We start from the raw sequence: 18,788 nt of genomic DNA, 5'->3' as shown, positions 1-18,788 counted from the left end.
TAACTTACCCTAAATATGGGGTAAGGAAGCAGCAACTAAAAATGAATTCCTGTGCTTTTGCTGTGTTTGTAATTTGGGTATTATTCTTTTAGATGCATCAAATGTGTCATTTATAACAAAAGTACTATTTCTTTCCCTTTAAAAGGAATCGGTTCAATTGAAGATCAGAATGCAGTAAATGGACCTGTTCAAATTGTCAATGTGAAAGCCCTTTACAGGAACTCTTGTTTTAGTGAAGATCAAATGGCCAAGCCAATTAAGGCTTTTACAGCAGACTTTGTGAGGCAGCTTTTAATTGGCCTTCCAAATCAAGCTTTGGGACTGACCTTGTGCAGTTTCATCAGCGCTCTGGGTGTCGATATCATTGCTCAAGTAGAGGCTAAAGACTTTGGAGCAGAAAGCAAAGTTTCTGTGGATGACCTGTGCAAGAAAGCTGTGGAGCACAACATCCAGATTGGCAAGTTCTCCCAGCTGGTGATGAACAGGGCCACAGTCCTGGCCAGCTCCTACGACACGGCCTGGAAGAAGCACGACCTGGTGCGCAGGCTGGAAACCAGCATCTCCTCGTGCAAGACCAGCCTGCAGAGAGTGCAGCTGCACATTGCCATGTTCCAGGTGAGAGCCCAGCACTGCTGGGGCTGGGCAAAACCAGCCTGAGTTACAGTGTCAGAGCACAACAAACATGCTATCTTCTTGAATAAGTTCTAAGGTATTTTAGTGGGCTTTATAAGGTATTCTTGTTATAATATATGAGGAACAGTGTTACTGCTAGCTTTTCTGGAACACTGGCTGCTTTACAGAAGCAAATTCTGCAACATATAAATTTTTTTGAATCAATACATGTAATTTTTTTCAATAGCTATTAAGTTGTTTTTTAGAAAATAGGTCATTCTCAGACTTTCTTACCAGCAATGCTGTCCTGTTCTCCCCCTTTTTCTCAGATTATGACTTGAAGGGAGGAGATGGCTTAGAACAGAGGGTATGAGGTGCTGAATGTCATTTTGTACCTTTCCTTCAAAGTTTTAATGCATTGATTGTCTCCTTGCTCCACTCTTTGCTTCATTAAAAATACAAATAGCAGCAGTATCAGTCCTGAAAAATGCTCCTCTGAGGCTTTAGATAAATGCTATTGTGTACCTTTACACAAGTATCCAGTTGTGTTGTACTATTAGAGATCTTAATTTTATAAGGGACAAGGCTTTCTCCTGGTCAGTTGTTAAACCATTTCATAGACCAGTAAGCAAAATTGTCTTGGTTTTAAGGTATCACAAGTGAATTGTTTCTGAATATTGATGGCTTTTTCTTTAGATTAAAAAGATGTGTGTAAATCACATCTGATTAATGGTATAAACATCGAAGCCAGCAAAACATAATTTACAACTACTTGTATAATTTAATGCTCTTGAATGATTTAGGACTTTGAGCTCTTCTGGTACTGTCTGACGTGCAGCTCTTTTAAGTGCCCTTGTTGATAAAGGGTACCAGAGCACTGGAATTGCTGTTTATGATGTAAAGTATTTTGTGCTGAGCAATATTGATAATCAAGTATTGCTGTTGCTTTCTTAAAGTGGCAGCATGAAGATCTGCTCATCAATCGTCCCCAGGCTATTTCTGTCACTCCACCTCGTTCTGCAATTTTAAACAACATGAAAAAGAAACTTCACACGCTCAGTCAGATTGAAGCTTCCATTGCCACGGTCCAGGTATGGCTGTTTGGGGAGGGCTGTCCAGCAGCACATGGAAATGTGGCAAACACAAACTGCAAAATCATCTGCCACTTTCAAATTATGGCTTGCTGTCTTACACAAATATGGGGGTGTTGTCACTGATCTCTTTCAGTCTGTCTGATGGATACTGTTACATTGTTTGATTTTGCTGTCTCATCCAAAATCTTCTTTGGAATAGCAGTAAATGTCTTTCACAGATTTGTATTTTTCTGCAAAGTATCTTTCTTTCTGAAGGCTACTAATGCTCCTTTTCTTTAAGTTTGTGTGCCTTAGATCATCCTTACTATCATTTTTCATAGCTAAATGTCAGAAGTTCCCTTTGTAGAAATGGGCAGATTTATTTTTCTGAGTGTTAAGGTTTGTATGCTGTGGCTTTGCTCAGTATTTTAGATTCCTTTGGTGCCAGTAATAGAGAATGTTTAATTGTTTGTTAAATACTGCTTAGCTTCCTGAATTTTAATTTCCTTTTTTAGTTGTGAAGGTACTGTTTATAATAATTTCTTGAAGTATTTGCAAAATAATGGAGGGACGCTTTGATGTTATATAATTCTTAGTCTAGAAATCTGATTACTTTTGCTTTTTTTTGGTGAGTTAAAGTCTAGACAGGTAGGCTTTATATAACAGTCAAATCCAGTTGTGATGTGTACTGGAAATAAACTTTTAAACAGCATAAACTAACATTTGTCAATCATGAATTACAACGTATTTTACATATATGGCATAAGCATGTCTGCATGTGTTATATATGCATAATTTATTTAAAGCCAGGCTTGGAATGCTGTATATCACTGTGAATTATCTATATGGGCTTTTTTCTTCCCCAATGCAGGAGAAACTAGCAGCACTTGAAGCAAGTATTGAGCAACGTTTAAAATGGGCAGGAGGTGCTAATCCTGCACTGGCCCCAGTCTTGCAAGATTTTGATGCCACTATTGCTGAAAGAAGAAACCTTGTACTGAAAGAAAGTCAAAGAGCAAGCCAGGTACTATGGATAAGTCCAGTACTCTTGATTCCATGAGTGTATTCACTTTTCATTCCCTACTTGAGGTTTATGTAGAAGATATTTTTCTGCTCTGCATCTAAAGAGCAAGAATAGATAATCAAACACTTCTGGGAATCCCACTTGAAAGCAACAGGAATAATCTTTGTGAGAATTGCTGCAGGGTTGGATGACCCTGGGATGATACTGCAACTGTAACAGAGCAGTTTCTGTCTGTTTAAAATCCTCACTTCAAAGCACATGGAAAAAACAGTGTTTGTCTAATAGGCAGTTGAAGTGAAATAATTTTTCTCACTGTTTGCTTTCCAGGTCACTTTCCTTTGCAGTAATATCATTCACTTTGAGAGTCTGCGCACCAGAACAGCAGAAGCCCTGAACCTGGATGCTGCCCTGTTTGACCTCCTCAAGCGCTGCCAGCAGATGTGCTCCTTCGCCTCCCAGTTCAACAGCTCCGTGTCCGAGCTGGAGCTGCGCCTGCTGCAGAGGGTGGTGAGCACAGGGCAGGGCCTGAAACCCCTCAGAGTCCCTGCAGGGAGCTCTCAGCTCTGCCTTCATTCTCTGGGTTGCGTGGCTGCAGAGTTCATGCTGGCAGTTAAACACTTGGCAGTGCTGTCTACACAGCAAGTGTGTTTTATCTCTGGGTACAGATAAAGAAATGTTTCTGTTATTTTTAGGGCACTGGTCTCGAACATCCTATTGGCAGCTCTGAATGGCTTCACTCAGCTCACAAGCAGTTGACCCAGGAGATATCTACACAGAGAACAGTACAAACAGAAAGAGAACAGCAAATAGAAACAGTTTGTGAAACAATTCAGAATCTGGTGGATAGTATTAAAACTGTGCTCACGGGTCATAACAGACAGCTTGGAGATGTCAAACATCTACTGAAAGCTATGGCTAAGGTATGCCTGAAACATCCTTAAATTTATTCCTCAAACCTGTGTCAGTACAGTTTAAGAAAAATAACAGTTGTAGCTATGTGCTTTGTAAAGTATCTAGAAACAGTAAAATGTTTGTGTATATGGAGTTCAAGACATAAAGTTCATGTTTAAGAATTCATAAAACTTTCTAGCATTAGCCTTAGCAGGCTTTGGTTGAACTGAACCTTTTCTCTCTCTTGGCAGTTGAAACATTGTGTTTATAAATCCTTTTGGTTCTAAATCTGTAAAAGATTTTATAATTTAAAGATTTATTTCTTCATACATAACTACTGAAAATTACAGTTATTTCTAATCATATGACAAACTGAAGGACTGAAAGGGCTTAGAAATCTCTATTTCATTCTCTTAGCCAAAATATGGCAGCTGACCTTTTTGCACATCTTGGTTACAGGATGAAGAAGCAGCTCTGGCAGATGGTGAAGATGTTCCCTATGAGAACAGTGTTAGGCAGTTCCTGGGTGAATATAAATCATGGCAAGATAATATTCAGACAGTTCTGTTTACATTAGTTCAGGTTATGGGTCAAGTCCGCAGTCAGGAACATGTTGAAATGCTGCAGGAGATAACTCCCACCTTGAAAGAACTTAAAACACAGAGCCAAAGGTAAGAGTTACCTTGTCTCAGGTAACAAAAGGCATTTTGCAGACCTGCTTTCATGTAGCAGGAGCATATCATGGAGCACATGCTTGATGATTTTCTTAGAACTCAGAAATCTTCTTGCAAAATTTGGATTAATTGAATTTTTGGGTTTTCAGTAAGTCAAGTAGTTGCATGAGTATTTACCAACTCCATTATGTTTCCCAGTGTCTACAATAATCTGGTGGGGTTTGCATCACCCTTAGTCACGGATACAGCAAATGAGTGCTCCAGCCCAACTTCAGCTGCTACATATCAGCCAACCTTTGCTGCAGGTAATACTTGCACAAGTACAAACATGAAACCACCAGGAATTGATATTAGAGAGGGAATCATAGCTCTTACTGAACTTTGAAATACAGACAATTTGCTTAATGTAAATAAATTCTTAGCAGTGGAATAGAACTTGTTTATGAAACTAAAGAAATTAGAAAATTGAAAGATTGAAAACCGGTGCAGAATTTAAAATGCAAATTTAAAATGCATTTTTTCCTGAAAAACGGATAGGTCTACTTGCTATGCATTTAATTGTGCTTTTTCTTGCCTCTATAAAATGCTATTATTTTGAAGACTTTAAGCACTTTTAAATTTTCTTTACAGCTGTACGTAGCAATACAGGGCAGAAAACTCAGCCAGAGGTGATGTCACAGAATGCAAGAAAGCTAATTCAGAAAAATCTTGCAACATCAGCAGATACTCCTCCAAACACAGTCCCAGGAACTGGCAAAAGTGTTGCTTGTAGTCCCAAAAAGACAGCCAGGGACCCTAAAACAGGAAAAGGTAAGTACAAACCTCAAAGAAACCAACAGCCCTACCACTGACAGCAACAAAAAAATGCCTCAGTGAGTTTCTGTGCAGGAGTGTCAAGTTGCATTAACTTTGTTTTGTACCTGTAGCTGTGCAGGAGAGGAATTCCTACGCAGTTAGCGTGTGGAAGCGGGTCAAAGCCAAGTTAGAGGGCCGAGATGTGGATCCCAACAGGAGAATGTCTGTGGCTGAACAGGTGAGTTGAAAATAAAGTTCCAGAAGTGGTCCTTGCTTTAAATACATGCTAATTAGCAGGTGTGTGTGCTGAATTGTGCCTTCAGGGCTGAAATCCTGGTGTGAATGGGGGTTCTTTTGGGGAAGGGAGCTATTTCAGTGCAAATCAAGGTTGCTGCTGCTGCCTTGTATTGCTGCTTTTTTTTTTTTTTTTTTTTTTTACTCTCATATGCTTTTGTTTTTTGTATGGGAGGTTTATGTGGAGCCATGAATCAGATAAAATTGTCTTTTGTCTGTCACTAAGCTAACATTTATTCCACAGCTGCTGGTAGCCAGGGAGAACACGAGATCTGTCCAGCTGCCCAAGGGACAGAACTTGTCTGTGTTCACTGACACAACACACAACTCCTGTCTCTGGGCAACAGAGTCAGGGGACACACAGAGTCAGTTGTCCACATCTATTTGAGAATGGTGTGGCTACTTCCAAGATAGGGGCTGTGAATGAGATGATAATGTGATTTGTTTTTGCAGTACAGCTTCCTGTTTCTTATGTGGACTGCACAAAGTTATGTCTACAGTTAATTCAGATTTTTTTCAGTGAAATACTTACAGGTGGCATTCGACAGTAAATTCTAAGATCACTTAAACACTTTTAAAATTCTAGCTTATTTTTAATTCCTTGTTTGACCTTTTTAATAGGTTGACTTTGTGATTAAGGAAGCAACTAATCTAGATAACTTGGCTCAGCTGTATGAAGGTTGGACTGCCTGGGTATGAGTAGGGAGACAGCAGCTCGGTCTGGTTCAGCGAGGTCAGACATCCACCAGAATCAACTCGGCCTCAGGCATCCGTAGCCGCACCACAGTCGGTGGTGATGCATACTGGGGCTTAATCTGAGGAAACCTAGGAAATCTCGGTGCACTGGGAAGTGAATCCTGCAGGATAGCTGCACTCAGGGATACGCTAAACACAATGGTCTGCAACCCCCACGGTCAAGGGTGAACGCTCACCGCTTGAGCAACACGGTTTGTCTTTCTGCTACGGAAGAACTGCAAACGTGTCTGGGGGTCAGCTGCAGAAAGAAATCAGGATGCTACAAACGGCAGAGTGATTTGGAACTCAATTCCACCTGACCCTGTGAACAATTCAGGAAACACCGAACCCTGTTCAAAGAAAAACAGAAAAATGGGGCCATGAAGAAATCACAGAAAGGGCAGATTTGAGGCGTTCAGATCCTCGTTCCTCTTGTTCTGTGGCAGCAGTGCTGGTTGAGTTGACCAGTTAGTACGGGAAAAGGCTACAAAACGTAAACTTCAGAAATGGACTGAAAGCAAAGAGCTGTACATCAGATACACGCTGCATTGGAAGAACTTCTGAGATAGAAGAAAAAGCCTTTGTTCTCTTCTCCCTTTCCTCTTTCCTTTCACTCCTCCCTCCCAGCCTCTCCTCGCATACACCCCTCTTGGCTTATTCTTGTAGGTTAGGCGTACTTCCAATATACTTTTTATTTCAATCCTTCTACTTCACAGTTTAGTCAAATTAACAACTTAAATTCTGTTTGGTAAACAATTTCTCCAAAAGCACTGAAAATATAGAACATCAACGATTACTTATGAGTTGGATGGTCAAATGCAAAATGTAATTTTGGTTATTTTAAAGTAATTTTTGTGATTCTATTATGTACAGTTTCTCAAAATTGTCACTGTGCATTTAAGAGTAATGATTCCTACAGGCATTTGATTTAATGTGCACTTCCCTCTGCTTGCAGTGTACACTTTTTTGTAATTCAAATTGTCCCTCCAATCTCATTCTACTGTGATTGCTGTAGTTTCTTTCCTACGACGTAGCTAATCCAATGTAATCTTTACCTTTTTAAAAACCAGGATAGAGTATCTAGTAGAGTTTTACATTGTTGATGACAGATAAACAATAAAGTGATGTTCTGGTGGAGGTAGAGTGATATGCTTTTTACTTCATTTTCCTAATCCTTTTAGTTCACACTTGTAAATTCTAGTGCTTCACTTCACAGGGGTATACATATAATCCAAGAAATGAAGGACTCTCAAATTTTTGTTCAACTGGATCTGTAAAGATTTCTGCAAAGTAGTTTTCCTTTGCCATATTTCTTCTATTGATGGCTATTCAGTAATGCATCCATAAGGAATCTTCCACCAAGGTTTTTTTTAATCAGTTCTCAAAGTGTGATTATGGTCAGAAAAGTCTCTCTAAAAATGGCATCATCTTCCTTGGATCAAGGTCCTGCTTGTCTGCTGGTTGTCTGAAAGCCTTCTTGCTTTATTTTTTAAGCAGGACACATTTAGGAAAAGGCAACTTCCTTTTCTTAGAGAAACAAACCCCACAGAATTCAGCTACAACTGCAGAATTGTAAAGGTGCTGATAGCTAAAGCAGAAATGCACTCTGGCATTCTGAACCCAGATAAATTCGTTGTAGCTCTGTATAAAAAGTTTCTCTTTTGTAAACTTGGTGAATTCATTATGGACAGTTGCTGAAAATTGTGGGAAGATCCTTAATGCCATTTTAGTCACTTTTCAGAGTAAAACCACACTTTCAATACAGCATTTTTCAGTCAAAATCCAAGTATTAAAAGATTTGAGCCAAGCCCACTACTGGCATAAAATTAATTTAATTGAAAGGGTTTGCAGCAGTTCATCTGAGTAGGAAGCTTGGCTGGTGATTTTTGGATAATGCCAGCAAACTTCTGTTCCTTTCAGTATTTGCACTATGCTGACTGCTCTGCCTCCGCAGTAGGTCTTAGAATTCACTTTCTCCTCTGTTGCCAACTTTTTGTGGACATGCACTTTGAAGTGTAACAGTTTTCAACAGTCACATGGCCTTCCTTGCACTCTGATTGCCTGATTACCTCTAGGGAAGTCGCAGGCTTTGCATCTACCAGTCCCCGTGCGAACGCATTCCACTGCCGCCGCTTCCTGACCCTCTGCCACGCTCGCCGCGGGAACGCTGCTGGAATGCTGCAGTGAAGAACATTCATGTGCACAACAGGACACTTGGCACTGTTGGTCCTTTCCATTTTTCTCCAGTTCAAAATGACCTTATGAACAATCTGTTGGAGAAGTGTAGTGACAGGAGTGTGTTGTACCTGCTGTTTTGTTTCTTGGAAGCTGGGGGGAAGGGAGGGGTAATGCACTCACCTGTGGCTCATGTATTATACCTCTGCCATCCAGAAATGAAACACTTGTGTGGAGATGGGTTCTTACTGCGTAATTTAATAAAGTTTTAAAAAATAAAAAAGGATACGTGGTTTTAATTTCCTTCTGTGCAACACTGTGTGGGTTGTGAAAATTACAGAGAAGAATAAAAGTGCCTGATACAAACAAATAACAAACCAAACCCCACATTAGAACAGGATTCTCTAGAGATTTAAATTTGCATAACTAATGCAAGGGAGACAGCTCAGATGTGCTGGAGCTCGTGGGACTGGCACTGTTCACATGTGTGCTGACACATTTTTCTTGGAAATGTTGACAGTATGGGAGGTTGGAACAGTCTTGATGAAACCTAAAATTCAGGTTCTGCTCACACATCCTGCATAGTAAATAAGACTGAATTAGTTACATTCTCTTAAAAAATGCTTCTTACAAAGACATAAGGGTCCTTCCTTTATTTTCAGTAGAACTGGTGTTTATTTTCTCTGCAGTGAGCCACACCTAGAATAATGCAAGTCTAGAATCACCTCTTTAAGTACATACAAACCAGCTGAAGCTATAGGAGTCAAACAATTCAATTGAGGGCAATTTTGTACCTGCTGCTTACCTGCAGTAAATATTAACCAAGGGACCATGCTATAAAGTGATTTCTCAAAGCCAAATTCCACATTTGTTCAGCAGTTTTGTTACCCCCTCACAATTCTATAGGCTCATGGTTGAGATGAAAATTTGAAAATGGAGTTGGTTGTTTGCCTCTCTTCCTTCTCCCCTTTTGGAAAGCCATGATGTGAGCATGGCTCTGCCAAATGGGTTGCTGGGGTGTGTTAAACTGGAATTATTAGTGGTGTCCTAGGTTATTTTGGTAGGACAACAGCACAGTCAATACAACAAATGGGAAATGCAGCAGCTCTATACAGTTAACAGAAATTAGTTTTGTACTTTTTACGGACTTCATGGTCTGGTTTTGCTTTGCAACAATTGGTTTTGCCCTCGAGGATTATCCTATTTAAATAGAATAATGTTTTGTCTAATTTTTCAAATGTCTGTAAAAGACTCAAGTCCCTCAAGCTGAAGCTCTGTTTTTCTAAGTGCTGTAGTCTTTAAGGTTAATTTACTTCAATTATTCATCATTGTTCTGTGCCTGGTACATTAGCCATTCTGTTTTAGTGCACTCAAGTACTTCAAAGGTTTCTTTGCTTTCTTTTTTTTCCTTTTTTTTGTCAAGCTTTTCCTAAAATTAGCAGACACACTTTATACATTAAAGAATTTGACTAGGAAAAATAGTTCAGAGGACCTGCCATCTGTGTGTTTGTTAATGTCCCAAATTATAAAATGCATTTTTTCTTTAGTGAAGTTGTGAGCATACTGTTACCACTTTAGCTAAAGAATTTCAGAGAAATTACAGATATTAGCTACAAACTACTGCTGTGTACATAAATGCATAGCTGATTAGAGCAATTCTGCCATTCATCAGGCTAATGTTTTATTAATAGCATAATAAATGTATATTAGGTATGCTGAAAGGGTGGAGGCTTGACATGTAAACTTTGTATGCCTGTTCTAAGTGCACAGAGCAATTGCACTGCCCCTTTTAAAGGTGCTTTGAAGCCAGCTTGGGGATTTAATGTTCTGTGCATCTGCTAAGAGGTGCAGGAAGAATGGATCCCATTGCAGCATGGTCTGTGCCATGCATCCAGGCAAGCAACACAGTTGGGTGCAGCTCAGGTAGGAGGTGCTGAGCTGCTGCTGCTCCTGCACCATGGCTGAGATTTAACAATGGAATTTATGAATACTTGTACAGGCACACATTTTTTAATGTGACCTGGTGCCTGTCCAGGCCTGGCTGCTCAGCGAGGGAGGGGTGGGCAGGTGGCAGGGCCTGCCCTGTGCTGTGTGCCATGGCCTCTCTGGCATTGCTGGGCCTGAGGGCACCCAGACCTGTCCCTCTGCCCCTCTGAGGCAGGGAGCAACACCTAATAGGAAGGAAAGGCACCTCCACGGGCCCTCTGGATGGAGAAATGCTGCAAGGCCACCTGGCTGGGGAGCTGGGTTTGAGAGACTGGCTGGAGGTGATGGCAGTGCCTGCTTTTCCGTTGGTAAGTACTTGGGTTTTTTGTGGTGAGAATCACATAAATGGATGAAACCAGGAGCTGGCTGATGGTATCTCATAGCCAGAGCAGTGTTGCTGCAGGGCGCTGCAAATATCTATAGAAATTGTAATGCATCATAGAATCACACAATGGTGAGGGGTTGGAATGGACCTTAAACACCATCTAGTCCCAACACCCTTGCCATGGGCAGGGACATCTCCCAGCACTGAATCTCCCTGGGCAAACCTGTTCTCACCACTCTCAGTAAAGAATTCCCTCCTAATATTAAACCTAAATTTCTCCTCTTTCAGTTTGTACCCTTTACTCCTTGTCCTGTCACTACAGTTCCTGATGAAGCATCCCTCTCCTTGTAGGCCCCTTCAGACACTGGAAGGTTGCTATGAGGTCATGCCTCTGTATGGCTCCATACTCTTTTAAAAGAGTAATAAAATTATTGCTGCCATCATCACTTACTTATGAAATCACCATTTGTGTGAGCTTTGCTGTGGTAAAATTACAGATTTTGAGAGTGAACTCCACAATTTATAAGTGTAAAATGTTACATGAAAATACTGTTAGCTTTTAGTGGCATGTGAACGAATTTGAAAGTTATTCAGTATGGCATCTGTTCTTTACATATGTTGTAGAATGAGTGAGAAGCACCCTGTGAAAGACCAAACCATTCAGGACAGACATGAGTTTGCTTTTACACTATCTTCCTTAGTCCTTCTCTTTTTTTGCTCCCTCAAGCTGGTGCCAGAGCAGTTTTGGTGCCCGAGATGTTTTCTTTGCTCTCATTATAGCCTTGCATTGCATCCTGGGCACGGTGATTACGCTCATTAACTCACGTGCCTGAAGCATTTAGAGAGCTGAGTCAGAAACAATATTTATATCCCAGCACCTTTCTCCTGTATTTATTTCCATGCTGCCACAAGTTCTGAAGGAAATAAAACACCTTGCTGGGCTTTGATGTTACCAAGAGAATTGGCCCAGTGCTGGGCACTGCTGAGGCCGCACCTGGGGTGGTGTGACCAGGTCAGGGTCCCTCGGTTCAGAACGGACACTGAGGGGCTGGAGAGAGCTCAGAGCTGGGGAAGGGGCTGGGGAAAGGGCTGGAGCAGCTGAGGGAGCTGAGGGTGTTCAATGGGACACAGGGCGTTCAGGGCATGGAGCTGGGGAAGGGGCTGAAGCAGCGATGTGAGGAGCAACTGAGGGAGCTGAGGGTGTTGTTCACTGGGGACACAGTTCAGAGCAGGGCAGGGGGCTGGGGAAGGGGCTGGAGCAGCTGAGGGAGCCGGGGGTGTTCACTGGGACACAGGGAAGCTCGGGGTGACCTCAGGGAGCTGGTCAAAATGGGACTGGAGCCAGCTGGGCGTAGGGCTCTGCTCTCAGGAAATAAGGGACAGAGTCTTAGGATGAGCCTGGGGAGGTTTAGGTCGGATATTAGGAAGAATTTCTTCACAAAGTGATTAGATATTGGAACGGGAGGTGGTAAGAGTCACCGTCCCTGGAGGTGTTTTAAGGAAAGATCCGATGTGTGTCACTCAGTGCCGTGGCGCAGTTGACAAAGTGGTGTTTGCCCGCAGAGCTGGACTCAGAACTATTTTCCAGCGTGACTTTTCGGTGGGGGTGCCGCCCCTGCCCGGAGCCGAGCAGCGCTCCCCGCGCGGGCCGGGCGCCGCCTCAGCCGCACTGCGGCGCGCAGGGGGGCACGCGCACGCCCCGCGCGGTTCGAATCCCAGCAGCCAACCAGCGGCCGGCGGAGCGCCGGGACTGGCCAATCACAGCGCTCAGGTGGCCCGCGGAGGCTATAAAAGGCGGCTGCAAGGCGTGCGGAGGGAGGGCGTGGCCGGCGGTGCGGGAGCGGCGCAAGATGGCGGAGGGGGACAACAACAGCGTCTACCAGCTGGTGAGGGAGGGCGGGCGGCCGCTCGGGCCTGCTGGGGGCGGCGGAGCCAGAGCCAGGCCCGCTCTGCCGTACCCGCAGTGGGGGCTGGCGGGGGCCGCTCGGCCCCGCGCTGTGTGACGCTGGGGTTTCGGTGTGGAGTGGGCTCGGGGCCCGCGGCGGGTGCGGGCCCGGGGCGCGGGAGCGGCGGCTGCGCTGCTGCTCGCTGGCCGGAGCCCCCAGCAGCGCTCGGCGTTGCGTGATCTGCGGCGGTTACAGCCTGTGTCCGTCTGTCAGTCCGTGTCCGTGTGTGTCTGTTTGTGTGCGTGCTGCCTCCCGCTGCGGGACCGAGCGCCGCAGCGATCCCGGAGAGCGGCAGGCATTGGGTGATTCAGCTTAACCAAACGTGCCAAGATATGCTCGAATAGTTAAATAAACACAAGACTATATATATAGTGATGCCTCAGTTGGTAAGCGGCTGCCGTGGGAAATGGGGAAATGGCAGTAAAAACCTGTGCAGGGGCAGAGGCTGGAGGCGTTCGAGCGCTCGGTGCTGCACACCCAGCCTGGGCACAGGGAACAGCTCCAGGAGCTCGGAGCTTAGAGGGAGGCTCCGGAATTTGTAGAAAATCCACGAGCTGTGTTGTGTTTGTTATTCTAGTGCCGTCGGAGTTCTCATTGGAATTAAGTGTAGCACATAGCTGGGAGTGAAACCTGTTCTGTTAGCTCTGCACGGCAGACGTGCGAGTCTTGATGGCTTGTCCCCTTTCACTGCTCGGGCAGCAGTCGGTTCTGCTCACGGTTTACCTGAGTTCTGTAATCTCTGAGATGCCATCTCGCACTGAGGGGACACTGTTAAGCTCTGTTAAATGTGGAACACCTCAGGTGAACTGCTTAGCAAGCTGATGGCAGCACAGGTGGGGCCTCCTTGCAGGAGGGGTGTAGGGCGGAATGTAGGAATCACATAGGAATGAACTGGAGTTGAAAGGTTGTCTTGGGCAGCTTGTGGGAAAACTTGCTGTCCAGATATCATCGGTTGGATTACTTTACTGTGGATTCTGAGTCTTTATCTATCTTCCTCATAATAAACTGGCATTGGACAGCAGCTAGAAAGCTTCAATTTAATGTGGTAGAGTTGTCTTGGAAAATACATTTATTTTTAAACAGTTCTCATATTACAGTTTTCCAGTCATTGACACTGAAAACTTGAGAGGCTTTAAAATGCGACGTTCTGCTAATCGGGGGGATGGGGTATGGTAAATGGGAGATTAGGGGAAAACACCTTGGCAAAATCTGGGAGGAGGTGCTGTTTGGCCTATACATGCTGCTAAGATCTTAACTATATAAAGGCATCACTGTTACAATGTCATAACTTAGTACAAAACTCACAATATTATTACTAATTTAATTACTCAGAAAGATTTGTGTCTGGGATCTTTAATTATTACACTGCTGGGTTTTTTTAGCTACTTCAGTGTGGGAATTAATTTGATAATCTGGTTAGTTAAAGGAATTTTCTTCTCTTTGTGTAGGCAGCTGAAACTGCAAGCTTGGAGGAGCAGTTGCAAGGATGGGGAGAAGTGATTCTGATGACAGATAAAGTTCTGCGCTGGGAGCGAGCCTGGTTTCCCCTGGCACTGATGAGTGTTGTTTCCTTCTCCTTCCTGTGAGTACCTGCTGGAGGGAGCTGCAGCATCATTGCATCTTCATGGCTCTGACCAAGCCTATTAAGAAAATTAGTGAGACACCTGGAGAAGTCTAAATAGAAAGGCTTTTACTCTAGGTTCTTTTTCTTAAAACGTGTGAACTTTGTTGGAAATTAAAAACAAAAGTAGTGAAAGCAGGAAGTCACATGATTCACATCCTGCTCAGAATGGTTTCTGCAAAAGCTGTTTGCCAGCAGTAGTTGCTGGGGTTTTTCCTGTGCTCAGCTGAATGTTCTTCAGTGCTGCATTCATGTTCTGCCCTCATTCTTTGTCCCCTGCTTCTTGGTCAGATCTCATGATCTCCCTTGGTTCCCCCCACAGCACCAGCAGTATCCTTACAGAAAGCTTGTTTCCATAGGGCCCAATATCCTATTTTGCCTCTTTGCTGTGGGTTCAGGATCAGTTCAGGGTTTTTAAATATTCTTTGTCATGTCTCTTGAGAAAGGAGAAAAGAGAAGACTGCAGGTAACTTCAGTCAGCAGGGTAGGAAGATGTTGCCTGTCTGATTGGAGGTGCTGGAGGCACTTGGATGTGCCTTTTATGTAACATGGTAGTAAAGATGACCTGACAGCCTTGCTCAGACAGCTGTTTGTGCCAGCTCTGCAGTTTGCCAGCTCTGTCTGTTCCTGCAGTAAGGAGAGAAATTACAAAAATAAATGTTCAGCCAAGTGAGGCAGGGATAATTGATCTTCTGGCTAATATATTTTTTTTTGCTTTTAGGGGAGATGATGATGGAAATCAAATGGAAACTGAGAAGTAACTTTTAAAAGAAGTAATTGTTTGAAGTTGAGGGTATTCTGTTACAAATTCTGTGATTATAGCAGGGAAGATCTTGTGCTGAGTAATACTTTATGGAAATGCAGAACTACTCGAGGTTCTGAACTCACCACAATGACCTTGAACACCCAGCACAGTGTCAGTGTGCAGATGTACAGAGCACATGGCCCTGCAGTAGCACTCTGCAGATGTACAGAATAACCCCACCATGGGCTGGGTCATTTCTTTTACTGTTTCTGTTTTCAGGAAGTTCTGTGAAGTGCAGTTGGAGAGCAGAGGGCCCAGCTGGTGTTATCAGACACTTGGGAGATCAGCTGCTTCTTATCCAGTTGCTCTTCTGCTGTGTTTGAGTGATGGCAGACTGAGTATGGAGAATGCAGCACTGCTTTAAGTGGAGATTGATGGCCAGAACAGGTTTGGCTGGCTCTCCCAGGAGAGACAGAGCAAATGACAGCCTCTAGAGGATCTAAATTCTGTGACTTGAGCAACAAAATTAGAGCTTTTACTCTGCCTGGTTATTTCATTTGTTCACTCATAATAATCCCTCAGTCAGTGTTAAGTTCACTGTTGGTCAATTTCTGAGAGAACAATAATGCTGAAATTTTACTTTTACTGAACTTTGTACCTTATTTGCTTGCAGCATATTCTTATCTGGTCTATTAAGAGAAAAATGCATTTTTTGTAATTTTGTTTGAGGTTCGGGAAGAAAGAGCTCTGCTGTTGGAAGCTCTGAGCCAGTCTGAAGAAGCGACCAAGCATGTCTGGTATTGAGCAGTTGGAGCACTCAGAAATAATTTCTCTTCTTTCTGCAGGATGATCTACTATTTGGACCCTTCAGTTCTCTCAGGTGTCTCCTGTTTGGTCATGTTCCTCTGTTTGGCTGATTACCTGGTTCCTGCTCTTGCTCCTCGGATCTTTGGCTCTAATAAGTGGTGAGGAAAGCTCCAATTGAAAGTTTATTGAGTGTAATTATGATCTTTGTCAAAATGGATATCTGATTTGTGGATATCAAATAGTTACTTTGTAGAGTCATTGTAGAGAGAAATCAGCAATCTCTATAATACATGAAGTGAGGACAGAAGCAAATGTTCTTCATTCTTTTTCTGAGAAGAACTACTACTACAGCATACCTTTGTTGTTCCTTTTCTTCTGTAAAAATCAGATTGTTTTTTTTAAGAAGTAGGCACATTCTTTACTCTCCATTAAGCATGCTAGTTAGTTCTGCTAGACTAGTTTTTAGTAATGGATAATATATACTGAAAAGTGAAATTATGTGAAAGAGTACTGATTTCATGTTTGGAAAAAAGCAGTAGTAAATGTGATAAAAAAGAAAATAATGCAGAGAGAGTATGAATGTGATTGTGAGTGAAACAGATTTGAAAAAGGCAAGTCTTGTACAAAAGAAATAACTTGAAGAAGAACCTGATTCGAGCAACATTTTGAGTTAAAGGTGAAGTTTAGTGTATCTGCTTTGGGATAAATGTTCTTATGTAGATAAGCATTATTTGTGTGTCTCACCCTGGTATGAGATTAAGGTCAGGGAGTCATTTTAATTAACATTCAGTATGCAGGAAAATTACATGGGCACTTCTTGCAGTGCTCAGTAAGGTTCAAGCTAAGCAAAGCAAGTGCCAGGATAAGCACTGGGTGCTTCTTTACTGCTGTAAAAATGCCATGGAGGATTTTTTAAAGTGTAAAATTAAATCTTGAATTCTTAATCTGGCTTTTTCCCCTCCCTTTAATAAAAGGACCACGGAGCAGCAGCAAAGGTTTCACGAGATTTGTGGCAATTTGGTGAAGTGTCGCCGCCGGATTGTTGGCTGGTGGAAGCGTCTCTTCACTATGAAGGAAGAAAAGCCTAAAATGGTACTGAGTTCTAGGAGTTAATCTCTGTTGTCTTAAGATGTTGTGTGATTTAGCTTTGTCTGAAGTATTTTAGCAAGGCCTGAATGAACTGGTGTTCCAAACCAGCAGCTGGTGCTTCTGGCTGTGACTTGGTCACATAGTTATTCAGACCTGGAGTGGTAAGATACAAAACTTAAAAACTTGCACTTCTGTGTATTTTATGAGCAAACCCTTGATAATTAGATAAAGGAAGACTGGATTTCTCCGGATAGGTAAATTTTTTGGAAAAAAGCTGTTTCCAGTGTGCACAAACTCCAAAAACCTGGATCTTCAATAGTGTGTCAGCTGGTGCATGAGCTACTGAGCCCCTGTCCCAAACCAGCTGTGGGTGCAGCATTGGGGATGGCACAGGCTGGCACTAAGGGATACCTGGGCAAAAAAGAACATGCACCCTGTTCAGCTGATGGTCTGAAAATAAGTGAGAATGGCCAATTACAGATCCTGTAATCTCAGTTTTAACATGCCTGTGCATGGGTATCATGGGTGGAAGAGCCAGAGAGCTTCATGTTAGTTTGAAATGTTGAAGTTCTGTCAAACGCTGAAGGGAAGGCAGAATCCCCACCAGGTCTGTGGTAACTCCTCCCTTTTCACTTTTAGTACTTCATGACCATGGTCTTCACTCTTGCTGTGGTTGCCTGGATTGGACAGCAGGTTCACAATCTCTTTCTGACCTATCTTATTGGTGAGTGTGGGCATGCAGAGCACAAGGAGCTCTCTTGTTAGCTGCCTGAAATGGATTGAGACTGGTAGAAGTAATTTTTAATTAGTGTGGTGGGGTGTTTTTGTCTTTTCAAGCAATTAATGGGGCTTAAGGGAAGCAAAGAATTGCAGAGTGACAGAAGCTTGTTAAGGGAGTATTAATTGTTGTTTTCTCCTTCTCCTCTTTAGTAAGCTTCGTGTTGCTGTTTCCTGGACTAAACCAACATGGGATCATCACAAAGTACATTGGAATGGCGAAAAGGGAGATCAACAAACTTCTCAAGCACAAGGAAAAGAAAAATGAATGAAGGCTTAAGTGCTGTTCACTCTAGTAGAAGGTTTTCTTGGGAACAGTTTTGAGAATTAATGTATAATTAAGACAATAGAAGTTGTATTGCTCACTGACTTTTTTTTTTTTAATTGGCTCCCTGATGAAGTGAAAAAGTCATTCCAGCAGCTGCTGTGGGTTTGTCCCTTGCTGTGCTGAGTATGAGTAGGGCTCTGCAGCCTGGAGCTGATCCTGTCTGAGACATCCTCTTTGATGTCTGGAGCTTGTTAAGTGTCTTCATCAAACACCCTGGGCATAACCACCCCAGCAGCAGAGCTGTAATGCCTGATAGTGTTTCTGTGACTGTGTTAGATTTGCTGATCATTGATTGTGGCTGCAGCAAGTGTGAGGCAGTTCTGAAGGCTGATGCTTCTTGGAGACTTGTTACTACTGATCCTTGTGGCAGGAGGACAATTAGCAGAGTGAGAATGGCCATGGCTGAGGGTGCACATCCAAAATGGGGCAGAAGGTTCCATTGTCTCACTGAACCTGTTTGGCTGTGTGTACCTGAGAATGTGTGGAGTAGGGGTCTGGAATATATAAATTTGTACTTCAGTTATTAGCTGTAGTGTAAACTCATTGCACTGAGACTGTAGAAAATGAGTGAGGGTGTGTGTAACCTTAAGAGCTGATTGTTCTGGAAACTGCTGTTGTCATGGAGCCTTTGTAGCACGTTTGGTTTTATGAATGTTTGTCTGTATACAAAATCACTCTGAATATGCTGTTTGACTCTGTAAATAAGCCTGATTTGTTTGTGCTTTTCTATGATCTCTCCCTCCTTTTTTAAAACTGAACTGTTTTTCTTTAAAAAGCTAAAACCTGTGTTAATGTTTTAAAAGTTTACTGTTTTAAATGAACTCTCTTCAGTGTCTATTGTAACTGTTGAATAGGTAAATACAGACTAAAGACAAACTACTTGAACACTTT

General features: G+C 42.8%; 2 protein-coding genes across 3 annotated transcripts in view; both read left to right on the top strand.

The window, feature by feature from the left end:
• Positions 1-8,546, top strand: part of SMG1 (SMG1 nonsense mediated mRNA decay associated PI3K related kinase) — a 60,869-nt gene extending 52,323 nt beyond the window's left edge. For both annotated transcript variants that reach the window (XM_064725507.1, XM_064725506.1), the window contains 10 exons: positions 146-615; positions 1,569-1,703; positions 2,557-2,709; positions 3,037-3,216; positions 3,402-3,629; positions 4,060-4,271; positions 4,473-4,579; positions 4,905-5,084; positions 5,201-5,307; positions 5,985-8,546. In XM_064725507.1, coding sequence (XP_064581577.1) covers positions 146-615; positions 1,569-1,703; positions 2,557-2,709; positions 3,037-3,216; positions 3,402-3,629; positions 4,060-4,271; positions 4,473-4,579; positions 4,905-5,084; positions 5,201-5,307; positions 5,985-6,062 — 1,850 coding nt within the window. In that variant the 3' untranslated portion in view covers positions 6,063-8,546. The remainder of the gene's footprint in view (positions 1-145; positions 616-1,568; positions 1,704-2,556; positions 2,710-3,036; positions 3,217-3,401; positions 3,630-4,059; positions 4,272-4,472; positions 4,580-4,904; positions 5,085-5,200; positions 5,308-5,984) is intronic.
• A 3,823-nt stretch (positions 8,547-12,369) lies between these two features.
• ARL6IP1 (ADP ribosylation factor like GTPase 6 interacting protein 1) lies at positions 12,370-18,782 on the top strand. Its single transcript, XM_064726203.1, has 6 exons — positions 12,370-12,470; positions 13,979-14,112; positions 15,742-15,861; positions 16,678-16,795; positions 17,432-17,516; positions 17,723-18,782. The coding sequence occupies exons 1-6, from the start codon at positions 12,435-12,437 to the stop codon at positions 17,839-17,841; spliced, it is 612 nt and encodes a 203-aa protein (XP_064582273.1). The 5' UTR covers positions 12,370-12,434; the 3' UTR covers positions 17,842-18,782.
• Positions 18,783-18,788: the final 6 nt, after the last annotated feature.

This window comes from Zonotrichia leucophrys, chromosome 14 (genome assembly GCF_028769735.1).
Source record: "Zonotrichia leucophrys gambelii isolate GWCS_2022_RI chromosome 14, RI_Zleu_2.0, whole genome shotgun sequence".
Lineage (NCBI taxonomy): Eukaryota > Metazoa > Chordata > Aves > Passeriformes > Passerellidae > Zonotrichia > Zonotrichia leucophrys.
This window is presented reverse-complemented; position numbering and strand designations above follow the sequence as displayed.

Excerpts from the sequence above, each read along its gene's own strand:
- ARL6IP1 (XM_064726203.1), top strand. The coding sequence starts at position 12,435 with ATGGCGGAGGGGGACAACAACAGCGTCTACCAGCTG. Across the intron at positions 15,862-16,677 it reads ATCTTTGGCTCTAATAAGTG|GACCACGGAGCAGCAGCAAA; the intron begins GTGAGGAAAGCT and ends CTTTAATAAAAG. Across the intron at positions 16,796-17,431 it reads AGGAAGAAAAGCCTAAAATG|TACTTCATGACCATGGTCTT; the intron begins GTACTGAGTTCT and ends TTTCACTTTTAG.